The sequence below is a fragment of the Theropithecus gelada genome, chromosome 5, assembly GCF_003255815.1.
Source record: "Theropithecus gelada isolate Dixy chromosome 5, Tgel_1.0, whole genome shotgun sequence".
Lineage (NCBI taxonomy): Eukaryota > Metazoa > Chordata > Mammalia > Primates > Cercopithecidae > Theropithecus > Theropithecus gelada.
The window spans coordinates 115,615,238-115,633,082 of NC_037672.1; the positions used below are offsets into that span (position 1 = coordinate 115,615,238).

Below are 17,845 nucleotides of genomic sequence, written 5' to 3' on the forward strand. Positions count from 1 at the left end.
CTAAATCGATGGTTATAAATAAATATACGCCAATAGTAATAGTGATAAATTCTATGAAAAAAAATAAAGCAGAGAATCCAGGTATAGAGCGATAGGCTGAGCATTTATTTAAAAGAGGGTGATCACAAAAAATAAATAAGCATGTGAAGTGATGGACATGTTAATTCGCTTAATTTCACCATTTCACAAGTACATTTATTAAAACATCACCTTGTACGCTATAAATATATGCAGTTTTTAGTGTACAATATATACGTTAAGTGTACAATATATACTTTTTGTCAATTATGCCTTAACAGAGCTGGGTGAAAATTAAAAAAAAAAAAAAAAGAAGAAGAAAGAAAAAGAAAAAAGGATGGTCAAGGAAAGCCTCACCAAAGAGGTTATGTGTAAGTGGAGACCTGAAAGAGTAAGGAAGTAAACCACATGAGTATTTGGGGAAAGCATATCCTTAAGAGGAAACAGCAAGACTAAAACCTTGAGGGGTGAACAAACTTGGTATGTTTTAGGACATAAGCAGCATAAAGGCATATATGTCTAGAACATAGTGAGTAGGAAAGGAAATTATAGAACATAAGGCCTAAGGCATGGGCCATGTAATGTAGGGATTTTTGAACATCAGTTGTCACTGCTTCCCAATAGTTCATTGTGTGTTTGACTTGGTGCTACTTCTGGACAGTTTTCTTAAAATTGGTGTAAAGAGCATAGGACATGTATTGCAAATAATTTTGGTATGGTTAACTTGCATGATACCATTTTCATAAAATTCAGAGGAAAACATGGAGACAACAGTATTCACAGTTGTACATTCTGGGTTTTTTGTGGTTGTTGATGCAGGCAAAATTCACTTATGTAAAATTAACTGTTTTAAAGTAAACAATTCAGTAGCATTTAGTACATTCACAGTATTGTGCAACTACAACCTCTGTCTAGTCCAAAACATTTTTATCACCCCAAAAGGAACCCATACTCATCAATCAGTTGCACCCAATTGCCCCCTACACTGGCAACCACCAATCTCTTCTATCTATGGCTGTACGTATTCTAGATATTTCTTGTAAATAGAAGCATACAATATGTGGCCATATATGTCTGGCTTCTTTCACTTAGCATAATGTTTTTGAAGTTAATCCATGTTATAACATGTATCAGTACATCATTTCTTTTTATAGTTGAATAATATTTAATTGTATGTACATAGCCCAATTTGTTTCTCCATTCATCCACAGATGGACATTTCAATTGTTTCTACCTTTTAGCTATCATGAATAGTACAACCATGAACATGTATGTAGAAGTATTTGTCTGACCACTGTTTTTTGTTCTTGTAGTACATACCTAGAAGTAGAATTGCTAGGTCATATGGTAATTCTATGTTTAACTTTTTGAGTAGTCACCAAAATGTTTTCCAAAGGGGCTGAACCACATTACAGTCCCACAGCTCTCTGATTCTTAAACCACCTTTATATACAGATTCTCCTTGACATACAGTGGGATTATATTCTTGTGTATTGAATGCATATCACTTTTACACCATCATAAAGCAGAAAGATCTTTGCTTGAACCATCATAAGTCAGGGCTTGTCTATTCTCTGCAAGTACTTGCTTCCTCATACCTTATCTTCCCTAGATTGGAGCTGTTTATACTGAGTTACCACATTTTTACCAAAACTGACAACCTGATTAGCTGGTTCTCCCAACCCAGCTGAAATGGACTTTAATTAGAAAAACTAAGAAAAATAAAATTAATAAAAATATAAAGCTAAACTTTAGAAGCTAAAATTCTGCTGTGTAATTTCTAACCCAAACTACTCTAGTGATGATATATATAAAAGATAGATGTATAGATAATCTTCTATTGATTCTGTTTCACTAGAGAAATCCAATACATACTCCATTATGACTCGAGTAGATAGATAGGTAGGTAGGTAGGTAGATAGATAGATAGATAGATAGATAGATAGATAGATAGATAGATTTATTATAAGAAATTGGCTTATGCGGTTATGGAGGCTGAGAAGTCTCAAGATATGCAGGCAACAAGCTGGAGATCCAGCAGAGCCAAGTGTGCAGTTCCTGTCCAGGTTTGAAAATCTGAGAACCAGGAGAACTGATAGTGTGTGTTCCAGTCTAAAATCTGACAGGTTCGATACTCAAGAGTCAATGTTTCAGTTTAAGTCTAAAGATAGGAAAAGATCAATTTTCCAGCTCAAGGCAGTCAGGCAGAAGGAGCACCCTTTTACTTGCAAAATATTCAATCTTTTTGTTCTACTTAAGACTTCATGTTATTGGATGAGGGCCACTCTCTTTAGAGAAGGAAATCTGCTTTATTCAGTCTGCTAATTGAATGTTAATCTCATCCAAAACATCCTCACAGACACACCCATAATAATGTTTGACCAATTATCTAAGCACCCCATACCTCATTCAAGTTCACATGTAATGTTAACCTTCACAGAGTACTTTTGAGCCAGCACAATTTTTAGGACCTCAACTGAATTCAGATGGCCCTTATATATCCCATGTTGTCTAGAGTATTTCTTATTGGAGAATCCACAGTATCTATTAATTATGAGGCTTAGAAATCATTGATTAGCTGAATTATTTCCTTACTGTGTACCAGTAACTGTACTAAGAAGTGAACATCAAAAATTTCATACTCAAAAGGAAAAACAAGTCATAAATAAATTAGAAACTACCTTGAACTATTTGAAATCAAGGAATAGAACAGTGATTCTTAAAAGTGTGGTATAATGTCCCCTATATCAAAATCACCCAGGGTACATTGCCCTTGTTCAGGATGATTGTTCTGAATCTCCGGGTTAGGACCCAGAAGTCTACATTTTGTTAAGTTTCCCAGATAATCTTTATGTACATAGAAGTTTGAGAAGCACTGAAATAGGAAATGCTTTTATTTTAGCATTTTAGCAATTTTCAAAATAATTTGAAATAAAATGTTTTCTAATTACTTTTTCCAATTTGAATTATGTTGAAATTCTTCACCAAGATTCAAAACAGTTTATGAAAATAAAATAGTAAATAAATGTTCTACACTGACCATTTTCAAATCTTTATGAGTTTATTGCATCATTAGATCAATCAAAATTCATTCGTGTTCCCATTCAATAAATACTTACTTTCCCTTCTGTTCTTGACATCATGCTGGATTTTGGGAATGCAGCAGTGAATAGGATAGACATTGCTCATGGAGTTTATAGTCCAGCTTTAATCTCACATTTTGTTTTTAACACATAACACAAACCTTTTTTTGGAGGGGGGTGGGTTGCTGAACATTTAATTATTGTGGTGATTTTTTTAAGTATTTAGCATTTTCATGTCTTGAGCAGAACAGATGCACTACTTAAGGAGTTTCATACCTCTGCAACTGAAAGGAAATCTAATTGGTTCTGCAATAACAGTAAGTGGATTGAGACACCTCAATCCCCTAATGTGAAATCTTACAGCTCTGCTTCCTTTTCTGCTTTGCTGTTAAAAGCAAGTATTTTAAATTAAGGTATTAAAATGATGTTTATAGTAATATATAAACATCCCTTTTCTTCACAATTGAATGAATGAGATTTAACTAATAGTTTCCTAGAGATACTATGTAGTAAAAAATAGTGAACTATTTTTAACATTTTCTTTTAAAAAGTACATTAGTATTTTGACTAAGCATGTCAACCGTAAGCTAAACAGCATGTGCATAACAATTTCAAGTGAATACTTAGTGATAGTAGCACTTACTTAATAGTTTTCTCTTTTCCCCACTCGCCTACCATTATTTGCCAAATTCAGCTCCAGAAATCTTCTGGGAAAATCATTCTTCACCGCTATAATTTAGAGGTTATATATAATGTATGCACAAGACCAGCTAAAGTATGTGACAGAAGTAGCTCAAGATTGCTCTATAACTCTTTTCTCTGCTTTCACACAAACCTTTGTCCTTACTCTGTTACTACAATAGAAACAATAAAATACACATGCATTCAGGTGAAGAATGAAAATTCATTAAATTCATTTAGAAAAAATACCAAGCAATATAAAGCCCTGTGAAGTTATTATAATACAGCTGCTTGGATTATCTTCCTGTTTAGTGCTGATTAGACAAGCCCAGAAGTGTTAAGGCTCAATTTAAAAATATAGTTTAAAATTTTAGGCATATGCCTGATGTTTTCATGTGAGTAACAGAAAGTAATAGAACATGGAATTTTGTGACAGGACAATAAGGACCTTTGAAAGTTGGCAGAATAACGAAGGATTTCATTCACAAAGCTAAAACTCAACTTCTGTGTATTAGGAAAGGATTTAGGGCCATATATCCATTTCTCATTTGATCTTCATACAAAACCTGGGAGCTACATATTGTTATTCTTGTTTTCCAAGGGAGGAACCGTGATTTGGAAAGGTTCAGTAACTTGTCCAAGCTTCATATTATTACTCCGTAGTAATCAAGTAGCCAAGCCAGAGTCCTAAGTCACTCTGATTTCAATCTGCTGCTCTTCCATCATGGCCATGTTGGTGAGGCCAAGCTCAAGAACTGGGCACTCAGCAGATGGTGGCCTTGGCCTAAGGCAATTTAATAAGAGCAAAGATAATCTCTAAGACTCCTCACTGTACTTAGCAAATTCCTAGGTGAAAGCTCATAGAAAACACACTCCAGCCTTTGGTCTTTAAGACTATTTTAATCTGGCAGGATAAATAAAGTTTCTACATTTTTATATGTAGACTTCACATTTAGAATATGGGCAAGTGAGAGCTGAGTGATTGTCTTGCCATTAGGAGTGTTCTTAAGTTAGATAATGCAGTGCCATGTCTATAGATTTCTTGTCAAGGGAGCTTAAATACTGTTGCAAAAACTGACTAGATATTATGCTTCCCACTAGCTTGCCCATCTTTCCTGTATTCTTTCTTATTTCCCTGCTGAATGTCAATTGTGTAGGTAGATCAAATAGTAAAGCTGATCCTGGCCTTATTATTTATTATTTTCCTCTAAGGGTATCCTTCCTCTAATTGTGCATGAAGCCCTACTCTAATATTAACCTAATTAACTGTTTCCAGCATATTTCAATGTTTTTCTTGTCTGAGAACAAGTCTTGTATAGTCTTTCCAGTTCTAAACCTGGTCAGAGAGAGACTAAAGTGATCATTGGAGCACTTCATAGTACTCCAGTGTCCTGCAGTCCAACTCTGCAGATGGTACAATGAATAAGTGTTCTTTAATCTGGATGCCAGTGGGTAAACATTACTAGTTTGGCTGGTGTGGTGGCTAATCTTATGTGTGAACGTAAGGAATTCCCTAAGCTAAGGGATGCCCATATAGCTGCTACAACGTGATTTGGGGTGTGTCTGTGGGAGTGTTTCTGGAAGAGAGAAGCTTTTCACCTGGTGAGCTAAGTAAAGCAGATGGCCCTCCCCAATATAGGGGGCATCTTCCAATTTACTGAGGGATTGAATAGAACCAAGAGGTGGAGGAAGGGCAAACTCACTCTCTCTGCTTGAGCTGAGGCATCCATCTTTATCTGCCTCAGACACAGGCGCTCCTGGCTTCAGGCTTTCAAACTGCCACTTACACCATCACCCACCACCACCACCAATTTCTCAGGCCTTCCGTTGTGAACTGAATTATATCATCTGCTTTCTTATTCCTCCAGCTTGCCTCCACAACCACATGAGCCAAATCCTATAATAAATGACCTCCTATATCTATATCCATATCTATTTCCTGTCGGTCCTGTCTCTGGAAAATCCTAAATAATACAGCTGACTATTCACTGAGCAATCTAGTTTTCCCATTCCCCTCATGCTTTTAGGCTTTGAAAACTAAAAGTTAAATATTGGAAGTGGAAAAAAGAGCATCCTTGTGTTCATTTCTGGGAGAGTATGTCACCACAGTTCTGTATGCCAGTGATAACAGGATTCATGTTGTATTCTTGTTGTTTCCATGGACAACAGAAGCAGTGAGCTTCGAAATCCAAAATTCTCGTTAAGTCACTTCTTTAGCTCTTCAATAGCTTTGTGACCAAGGGAAAGCCACTTAAACTATATAAATCATGTCTACCACTTCTGAAATGGGAATAATACTCTCTAGTATACTAAATATATCTGATGCCTGGAGGAGGTATGAGTGCGTGTACACGTGTGTGTCTAGACACATAGGCATAGGAGCTTATCATTTGCTGCCTAATTGATTTCATTTACTCTAGCAAATATAGACATGTATATTTCTAAATAGTATATGATTGATTATAAAATATTAACTCTAAAAGCACTGTGCTCAAACGAAAATAATTTTATCTGCTAAAATAGGTCAAAATATAATCTAAGAAGCACAAATAAGAAACAAAAAAATTATCAAGACTTTCCACCAAGAATGCCACACATGTCATGAACACTAACATAAATCTTCATGTGAAACTTCTTTGCAATTACTTTTAATTTCAATTTCTGCCTCTTCATCTATTTGATGATTTATTCTGCTAACAAAAGTTAGAGAAAATTCAAAGGCTATAATTTTGCTCAGTTCTCAGAACTCAGATTCTTTAAATTAGATCTTTTTTGTCTTCAACTAGATATTTTAATGCCTACAAACTTTCTTAGCTTTGCAAAATGAAGACTTGGAAAAAAAAAGTTAGTGGGGTAGCATACAGATTAAAATTTGGAAAGATAATTTTGAAATTTTTGTGTTAAATTGTATTTGAAATGCAATTATTGTATAATTAAATTGCACATTATGTTCCCTTCTAACAGTCTGATAAGCATTTTCAAATGTTTTGTTTGCTAAAGGATAAACAATTATTTTCTGCTGCAGAAATGACTGCTTCATTGCTGTAGTCATGAGTGGCTTAATGATGGAGAGGTGTTCTAAAAAATGTGTTGTTAGCCAATTTTGTTGTCGTGCAAACATCACAGAGTGTACTTACACAAACCTAGGTGGTATAGCCTACTACATACCTAAGACCACCAAAATATACGTGCTACATTGTTGACTGAAACATCATTATGAGATTCATAACTACATAAATATGTGTTGACACACAGAACACTATTTATATTAGTCAAAAAAGTAAACAACTTAGATGTACGACAATAGGATAAAATGGGTAAATAAATTATAGTATAGTCATTTGATGCAATCTTCTGCATTCATTAGAAAATTTGGTTTTGGAAGATTAATGTGATAGGAGAAAGCCCATGATATACAGTCAAATGAAAAATTCAAAACTCTATATTTTTAATCCTGATTGCTATAGCTCTAATTTTTATTTTATGGCACTAATTTACCTATATATCTATATGTCTGAAAATATAGTTATATGTGTTTATTTAGTTATTGAGAAAAATGGAAAGAAAACACATCATAATACTCTATTAGTGATTTTAATTATTTTTAATTAGAAAAAAATGTTATTTTAAAAATAATAATTGATACATGGAATTGTAAATTACCTTCCTATATATAATACAGTATTTTGGAATAATTAAAAACAAAAGTCCCATTTTTCAATAATCAAACCACTTTTGAAGGTAGACATCTAAGTTCTTAGGGTTCCTGGATTGGCATTTGAGGAGACCACTAAATTGTGCCTCTTCAGACAGTTGTGATTCCTTACCTCCTCCGTGACTACAGTACTCTATCAGATGGGTTTTGCTTGCCCAGAATACACGTGGTTTTCTGTCTATGGTGGTGGAGCACTGACTTAATTATAATTAGATTTTTAGATATGATCACACCATTTTAGACATGTTGCATATACAGAAAAAAGTATAATTTTATATCATTTTTATATTTTGTTCATAGTAATGAGTAGATTACTTCAGTTTAAAATAGAATAATGCTGAATAAAATCACTCTAGTAATGAAGGGTTTAGTGAAAAGGATATGATCTAAGCATATTGCTGGGTGCTTAAGCTTTTTACAAGGGTTAGGCCAGTAATAAATATATTTTTAAAAGGTGGGAATAATGGATGAATGTATAATATTGTTCTCATAAACATCTGCAAAATCTGGTTTATAAAAACAACATAAAAGATGACAAATATCACTGCTTATCTTAAGTATATAAAATATCATCTAGAAATAAATTTCCCCTCTTTACATATATAGGAATAATTAGTATCTGCCATCTGTTTCAATGTATCTTTTATATGTTTTAGTGTTTGTTTCTAGAATATAAAATAAATACATAAAATGGCAACTCAAATCTGCAAATTCAGGGCTAATTTAGTAACTTAAATCATTGTATTCTAGTTGACTAAGAGTTTAGTTCACAGTAACTTTATTTAGCTTCTAAGGCCTAAGAACAAGACAGGTTTCTTATATATAGTTTTTCTTATCAAGTTTTGTAAATTTACATTAAAAATGCAATCAAGGATCACAAAGCAAAGTTTAAATTCATATTTAGTTTGAATAAGAAGAAAGGCAAAAAGAAAGAATGTTCATTTTACCAAATTGTAAGACTTAAAGCATTGAACACACAAAAAATACGTTCAAATAGATTTGGAATCTATATTTTAACCATTGAAAGCAGAAAAATAAGAGACTGAAATGAAGTGAGTAAAATAGAAAAAGAAGAAAGATATGATCTAAGGGGAAGGAAATATAGGAAGGGTAGGCTAGAATGTTCAACTGGGGAACAAAAGAATTGAGAGAGGAAGAAGGGGAGAAGAAAGAAAGGGAAGATATTATAATTGTCAGCAAATACATATATATATATATATTTTTATATATATATATATATATAAAATGTGTGTGTGTTATAATTGTCAGCAGTATACATATACAGACACTTGTATATGTATATTATATATCTTATACCTAGGCACATCCTTCCCCACACCAGGGTCCAGCATCTGACCTAGAAGTTCCATTTGTAACTTCATCATGTCCAGCTGGCTGAATTCCCCCTCCCCCATCCAAACCGTCCCCACCTTGTAAGGACCTAATCTGTCCCTGATGACATTGCCGTCAGTTCAGTCTTTTGCTCCCCTAGTTAGGTGTAGAGGTCCACCAACAGGCCTGTCTTCTATTTCTGAGTGTCATCAGGATGCATATATTACATGGTTTGGTTGTGCACACCAAAAAGCTTGCTCATGTTAAGAGAGTAGTGATATCAAAAGAATTAGATAGCTAAATTTCAAAAACTTACCATTGGCTAGATGAGTCTAAATTTGAACCCAGTAGTTCTCTACCTCTGCTTTTACAATTAGGAAGAATCTCTTGCATTCAGATAAAGCATACAATCATGGGGTAGTCAATGAATAAAAAATTGTATATCTGCTTATGCTCCAAAAAAGCTGGGACCATGAACATGATAAAGCAGACAGACCTTCCAGATGTCAGCATTATGATTAAGAAAATAAGATTTAGTTGTGGGCCCAACTGTATTAAGGAAAGGGATAAAGAAGATAAGGTGTGATAGAGTAAAAGGAGTGCCTAATTTGGATCTATATCCTTAAGCTGGGATCTACCACTAATTTCATCTATGAAAGATCATTTACAAATCTAACAGCACTACCTTCTGCCTAGCTGAAGTGAACACTCAACTACTGTGTATGTGTGTGTATGTGTGTGTGAGGAAGAGACAGACAGAGAAGGAGACAGAGAGAAGGAATATAAGAATCAGAATTTGTGACTGAGAAAGAAAAAAGAAGAAAGAAAAGTACATTAAATACTCAGCATGGTAAATATTTTATAGGATATAACAATTAAAACTGTAATTCAAAATAGCTTTACTTATCAGAAGTAGGATATTTTATTAGTCTGTTTTCTAATGAAAGGGCAAATTAGAGATCTACTTTACTATGATATCTCATTTTGAATAATAATTATTATCTTTTGGGAATCTCAGATTTGGATTTTGAAAACCAAAGACTTGTTTGAGAAATAATCTGTTTCTTTCAACATACGTTCTGGCATAGCTTCACTAAAAATGAGTGCCCTTCTTTTGACAATTGGTGATCTATGTGCCTGAAGGGCAAATTGGATATATTTTATGTACTAGATACTAGTTCCTTTGATACATACAGAATAAACTTCTCTTTCCATTTAACTTCCTTTTTCCAACTGACACTTTTTGCTGATTTATTGCAAGCTAAAGGATAAATAGATGTATGTGTTTCATGTAAACTCAAAAGTATCTCACTAGTTTTAAAGTGCTAAAGAAACTATTTTCCATTATTTAATTCTCGCATGTATAAGGAACCGGTTTTATCCTCTGAATGCAAAAAGGATATATCTTCTGGAAACTTTTTGATGCCATTCATTACCTGATACATTTTAAAAATTATATATTTCAGGCCCTGCTTGATACCCAGAATCTTTTGCGTGCACAAATCACAAATTTTACATTCAACCTGGGATTTTCAGGGAAATTTTACCATACAGGTAAGAAAAAGGGATTAACTGTTCTCATTAAGACCTCTCTGATCACTCTGCTTAAAATTGAACACTTCTCCGGTCAGCACCTTCCTACATTCCCTATGTTCCTCCCCAGCATTTTATCATTCAATTCCATTTAACATGTTATTTTTTAATTTTTGTAGAATATTAATGGTTTGAAAGTTTATGGAACTGTCTGATGGCCTTTCATTTTTATTGAATTATAATTTACATATATAAAAGTACATAAATAGTAAATGTGATATTCAGTGAATTTTCAAAGTGTACACAGCTGTGTAAACAACAGGCAGAACAAGAAAGAGAACACGTCCAAAATCTCCACTTCTTGTGCCCCTCACAATAACTAGCTTCTCTCCAAGAAGAGTAGGATCCTGACTTCTAATATCATGAATTAGTTTTGCTTGGCTTTGCGAGGTATGTAAAAGGAATCACACAGTAAATATTCATCTGTATCCAGCTCATTTTGTACAATGTTATTTCTGTTTCAGAGATATTATTGTCTATAGGTTATGATTCTTTACTTTTCCTTGCTGTACAGTATTCCAGTGTTGGAACATACAAAATATACTTATCTATTCCATTCAGCTGTAGATGGTTGGATGTTTCCAGACGTTGAGTTTTTCTGAATAGAAATATTCATAACTCCCTGTTATGAACATTTTTATACCTGTCCTTTAAAGAATTTGAGTATTCTTTTCTGTTAATCATCAACTAGGAATGGAATTGCTAGTTATGGACACACTTATAATTAGCTTTAGAAGAAAATGCCAGTTTTTCAAAATGGTTGTACCTATTTATATTCCCAACAGTATGAGTGTTCCTGTTGCTCTGTATGCCTGCCAGTATTTGATATTGTTTGTCTTTTTAATTTTAGCCTTTCTAGTGGACATGTAGAGATATCATATTAGGATTTTAAAGTACATTTCTCTGAAGAGCAGTGAATGATCTTTCTTCATATTTTGACCAGCTATTTGGATATTCTCTCTTGAGGAATATCTGGGTTTTCTGCTTTTACTTAAAGATTTGTAGAAATTCTTTCCTTGAAATTCTTTTACAGTTCCACGTGTTCCAAGTACTTTATCCTGCTGTCTGGCTGTCTTTTAATTTTCCTTATGGCGCTTTTAATGAACAAAAATACTTAATTTTACTGTCGTTCAATTTATCATTTTTTTGTTTAATGGTCAGCCTTTTCTATCTTATTTAAGAAATCTTTGCATACCACAAGAACATGAATATTGTTTTTCTTTTTGAGACAGGGTCTTGCTCTGTTGCCCAGGGTAGAGTGCAGTGGTGCAAACACAACTCACTGCAGCCTCAACCTCCTAGGCTTAAGAAATCCTCCACCTCAGTCTTTTGAGTAGCTAGGACTACAGGCCCATGCCACCATGACTGCCTGTGTGTTTTTTTTTGTTTGTTTTTTTTTTTTTTTTTGAGACGGAGTCTTACTCTGTTGCCCAGGCTGGAGTGCAGTGGCCGGATCTCAGCTCACTGCAAGCTCCGCCTCCCGGGTTCACGCCATTCTCCTGCCTCAGCCTCCCGAGTAGCTGGGACTACAGGCGCCCGCCACCTCGCCCGGCTAGACTGCCTGTGTTTTTTGTAGAGAAGAGGTCTTACTATATTGCCTAGACTGGCAATGTATAAATCTGTGATATATCTGGAATTGATTTTTGTGTATATATCAGATCGGGTCAATATAGTTTCTTTTTTTCATAAAAATATCTAATTGGTTAGCCAGACATAGTGACATGTGCCTGTAGTCCCAACTACTCAGGAGACTGAGATGGGAGGATCACTTGAGCTCAGGAGGTCTAGGCTGCAATGAACTATGTTCATGCCACTGCAGTCCAGTCTGAGCAACAGAGCAAGAATCTGTCTCTTTTAAAAAATCTAATTAGCACCCAGTATTGTAAAGACCATCCCTTCCCACTGCTTCATTGTATTATTATTATCAAAAATTATATGGCCATGTAACTGTGGACTCTCATTCTGGATTTCCCTATTAAATGTGAAAATAAATCACTCTAAATATTGAGAATAATTACAAAGTTTTTTTCACAAATATAATTAAAATGAGTAAAGATATTTTGACTTGCCTCAGGATAGGTGAACACAATTTTGTAATTGAAAGAAATAACCTGTATTTTTAGAAGTTAAAAAAACAGATTACATGTATTGGTATACTCATATAATGGAATGTTCTGCAGTCATTAAAAAGAGATAATTTTAAATGTAAACCATATAGAAAGAGCTCTCAAGAAACACTGAAAAATCAGTGTACAGTACAGTGATTAGAACATGCTCCCAATTGTATAAAAATAAAGGAGAAGATAAAAACTATACAAAAATCAAGGCATAGTACAGTGATTAGAATATGTTCCCATTTATATAAAAATAAAAGAGAAGGTGAAATCTGTACAACTCTATGTATAGAACTCTTATAGCTTAGAAAACTCAGTTACTGAGTAGTTAAGTAACTTGTGCTATGCAAGATTTCTTAAATAAGATAGAAAAGGCTGACTGTTAAAAAAAAAAAAAAAAAGATAAACTGAATGATGCTAAAATTAAGTATTTTTTATATAAGAGCTAGTAATACAGGTATAGGATATCTGTGAGAGAATTCATAATAAACTGGTAGGAATGGGTAACCATGAGTGTATTAGTCAGTTTTCATGCTGCTAATAAACACATACCTGAGACTGGGTAATTTATAAAGGAAAGAGGTTTAATGGACTCACAGTTCCACATGGCTGGGGAGGCCTCACAATCATGGCAGAAGATGAAGGAAGAGCAAAGGGGTGTCTTACATGGCAGTAGGCAAGAGGGCTTGTGCAGGGTAACTCCTATTTATAAAACCACCAAATCTCGTGAGACTTCTTATTCACTGTCATGAGAACAGTATGGGGGAAACTGGCCCCATGATTCAATTATCTCCACCCAGCCCCACCCATGACACATGGAGATTATTACAATTCAAGGTGAGATTTGGGTGGGGACACAGAGCCAAACCACATCAGTGAAGAAGAGAATTTGAGAATCAAACAAGAAAGATGAAAAGAAGAGTTTTTACTAATTTTTTTCTGAACCTTTGCATTTTATAACATATATGTGTGTTAGATCTGAATGAATAAACTCATAAGTAATTTTTTAAAGTGATATAATATTTAAACAAGTTTATCAGTTTTCTACAATTGCAAATACTTTTCAAACTTTTAATTTGATAATATGAGCAAGACTTACTTTGTATGTATTTGATGAATACCTTCAAGGGTTTAATAAACATATCATGCTGAGAATTTTATCCGTATACTAACATCAATATAATCTCCATATGCACATGAACAATATAAATAGTAATTTTATTTTTATATAGAAGTAATATTGTATTTCTAGAGCAAGTGAATGTCTATTTGTTTCCATGGAAGTTACAGAGCCATGAGACTTGGCTATAGTATTTTCCTGTTGTACTATTGTGTAATGAATACAATATGTATAATCATACAACTACATATAACTTTCACCTATCAATTTGAAAACTGTGTAGGTTTTAAGAATAACTTTAACATAAGAAGCTCTGAAGCTTTTATTCCCCTGAATTTCTTAGATCAATACATAAAATACACTTTTTCTGTGATTGTTTTAAATATTAACAACTGGGAACTTCATGATTTATGTTTGACTTTGTTTTACGATTCAGTGAGTTGGTTCTTATTGTAACCTCAAAAATAAAAACATAATTAGACATCTATTTTAAATCTTTTCCTAACAGGAAAGTTCTGCTACCTTGGCAATAGATATGTGAAGTGAGAACTTTCTCTTTATGTGCAGAGGTTTAGTTCACCTTTCTAGCGAAGTTAGACTCATAGCATCACTAACTTTCACAATGGAGAGCCCCAAGAGCTTAAGGAAACAGAAGACTGCCCATAACCTCTTCCTAAACTTCTGAGTTAGGATATCCTAACTTCAGGATGATTGTCTTAGATTCTTTGACGCCTATTATATAAATGAAAATTATCATATGGATAAAAAACCATCAGGGCAAACTTAAGGTGAAATACGTGGTATGTTTAGGGGGAAAGGGAGATGGTAGGAAGAGACATCACAGCAAAACCAGGACAGCCCAGATTTGCTCAAGAAATACAAGAAAACACTCCTGACAACTCCATTATTTTTTTGCCCATCATTGAATACTGGGGAACTATGCTAGCCAATTCATGTCATTCCTTCTCATCTCTGTAAGGTTTGTCCTCTTTCTTTACTTGGGCACTTCCCACAGCTCATAATAAGAGTATCCTCTCCCTAGTCAGAGAAAGTACAACACAGGTGGAAACAGAGGCCAAGGTTTGAAAGGGTCTTGTTATTTGTGTATAACATGAGAGTTTCCACAGAACTGTAGCCAGGGTTGTCTAAGGCCAGTTAAATCATTTTTTAGAGGGAACAGATGTAAAATTTAATATTTGATCTTTCAAAACTTAGATGGGATAAAATGTAATTGAATTATATTGTCTTCCTTTCTAAATGAAGAAATTGCTATTCCTTTTTCTATAAAAAATTCTATCCATTTTACTCAGTCTTGAAGGGAAAAAGAAAAGTGGCACTGTCATAGTAGTAATACTTTATGTCAGAAGAGAGCTTTATCTTGTTTGATTTATTTTAATTTTTGAAGGTTATATGCATTTATGTGAGAAATAAAGGGATAAAAAATAAAAATCATAGTTCCCTTTTAGTGCTTTGTTAAGCACTTTTCATGTACTTTTCTACTGAATCCTAGAAGTTAAAAAATGTGTTAACTTGTTTTCTAGATAAGAACATAGAAACTTAAAGGGGCCCAAGGTCACATAGCTAGTGAAGTGTCAAAAAATAGTCTTAATCCATCCTTGATTAGGGAAGCTGAATGACAAAAGATTCTCCTTATTTATAGATTTGTTAGTTTTTTATGTTTCCCAAAATCACTGAGATCCAATAGTAACTATACATTCTAATTATATTACAGAAGAAATTAACAACGGGAAGAGCAATGTTATACTGACTGAGTAAATGCTGATCTTATTTCTAGACTCCACGTTTGGCCAGTGAATGACAGTTAAGGGCCCTGAATTTGGAGTTGCTCAATCTGAGTTAGAACTCAGGATTTCAGTTCAGGCTCCGTTCCAAACCTCTCAGTGACATGGAGCAAGTTACTTTACCTCTCCAAATATCAATTCCCTTATTTGTAAAATGAAGTTGGCAGCAGCCCTCACCTCATGAGGTTGTTTTGAGAATGAAGTGAAATGATGGTTGTAAAGTACCCAACACAGTGCTTGACATAACAACACAACATAGAGTCTCAATCAATGATGATTTTAAATATAATATCAGAATAGGAAACACTACAGATAAAGTAGTGTAGAGACCAGTTATTTAAATAAATATATTAAAAATAAATTATAGTTTGCAATAACTTTATAAGACTTCAGCATAGTTTTGTGACAAGTTAAGAAATGGCACTTAACACTGTGGAAAGGAGTTTGGAAGTTTCTCAAAAAACTTAAAACAGAACTAACATTCAACCCAGCAATCCCATTATTGGACATTATTATATATCCAAAGAAAGCAAATCATTATACCAAAAAGACACATGCACTCACATGATCACTACAGCACTATTCACAGTAGCAAAGATGTGGAATAAACCTAGGTGTCCATGTGTCCATCCAATCCAATGGTGGATTGACTGAAGAAAATCTGATACATATACTCCATGGAATACTACACCACCATAAAAAAGGAATGAAATCATACCCTCTGCAGCAACATGGATGCAGCTGGAGGCCATTATCCTAAGTGAATCAATGCAAGAGCAGAAAACCAAATACCACACGTTCTCATTTATAAGTGAGAACTAAACAACCGGTACTCATAGTCATAGAGATGGCAACAGTAGACATTGGGGGCTAATAGCAGAGAGGGAAGGAGAAGAGTAAAGGTTGAAAAACTAACTGTTGGGTATTATTCTCATTATCTGAGTGACGGGATCTTTCATATCCCAAACCTCAGCATCATGCAATATGCCCAGGTAACAAACCTGCATGTCCCCACTGAATCTAAAATAAAAGTTGAAAAGAAAAGAAAATAAATATAATCTGCATCTTCCCAGAAAAAGGAAATGACACTTAAAATTGAAGAATTTGACTTCTTGTTCTTCTCTTTTCCTCCAGTTCTAACAAACGTGGGCAAAGTGGGGAAGCAAAGAGTTGGCAAGAGGCCATGACAGTCCAACCAAATGTAATTAACCCACAGTTAATTACACTTCAACTGCTTTTTAATCGAAAATTTTTTTTTTTTTTTTCCGAGACAGAGTCTCGCTCTGTCGCCTAGGCTGGAGTGCAGTGGTGCCATATCAGCTCACTGCAAGCTCCGCCTCCCAGGTTAATGCCATTCTCCTGCCTCTGCCTCCCCAGTGGCTGGGACTACAGGTGCCCACCACCACGACTGGCTAATTTTTTTTTTTTTTGTATTTTTAGTAGAGATGGGATTTCACCATGTTAGCCAGGATGGTCTCGATCTTAAGACCTTGTGATCCACCCGCCTCAGCCTCCCAAAGTGCTAGGATTATAGGCGTGAGCCACCAAGCCCAGCCCATAATTATGAAAGTAATAAGCAAGAGACATTTGTTTTCAATGTAATTCTAATGTAAAACATTCTCAAAGTAGGATTAAAAGAAATCAGATAAGACAAATCTATAAAGAGAAGACATAAAATCATGCCTAATGTGAACTGAGACAAATATGTCAGAAGGCAGATATTATTTGTCTAACTCTTGCATGATTCAAATGTATGAATATTTTAGTCACAGATTTCACCATGATGTTCAGGAAAGGACAACAAATGCCTGAGCTATCTTTTCAAAGAACCCTGAGATCTGCTGTTCTGTTCTGATAAATAATATTTCAGCAGAGTCCAACTAAAAAAGCATGAATAAAGGAAAGATAACAGGAAAGTTGCAGGAAAAGATAGGAATTATAGGCAACAAGGAATAGAGCTTAAAAGCGGTAGGAGAGGAGACTTCTTATAAACTAGGGAATCTCAGCTCACTGACATTGCAGGGTATGTGGAAATCAGGAATGAATTGATTTCTGGGAAACTCCAAGAGATTCTGCCTGCTCTCAGTGTGAGAAAATAAAATGGCAACAAATAACTGACACTAATACAGTGTCCTGGAGACTACAAAATGTTAAGCAACAGGGGAGTATCTTGGATAGAAGCAGAGATGTTTAAATGCAGGGAAACTAAATGACATCATTCTTATGTCAAGCAAAACATGTATTTAAGATCACCAGTCACACCTACAAAATGCTTCTTTACTAAGTCACCTTATTTATCACCTCAAATTTAGAAGGACCCAAGAACCTGCCATGGTTAGGATCATCAGAGTTTCTAAACCCCTGAATCCATCTTCCTATTTTTCTTG

General features: G+C 34.5%; 1 protein-coding gene across 1 annotated transcript in view; it reads left to right on the top strand.

The window, feature by feature from the left end:
* NDST3 (N-deacetylase and N-sulfotransferase 3) overlaps positions 1-17,845 on the top strand; it is a 213,106-nt gene that overhangs the window by 57,387 nt on the left and 137,874 nt on the right. The window contains exon 3 of the mRNA XM_025385288.1: positions 10,296-10,383. Within this exon, the coding sequence (XP_025241073.1) occupies positions 10,296-10,383 (88 nt within the window). The remainder of the gene's footprint in view (positions 1-10,295; positions 10,384-17,845) is intronic.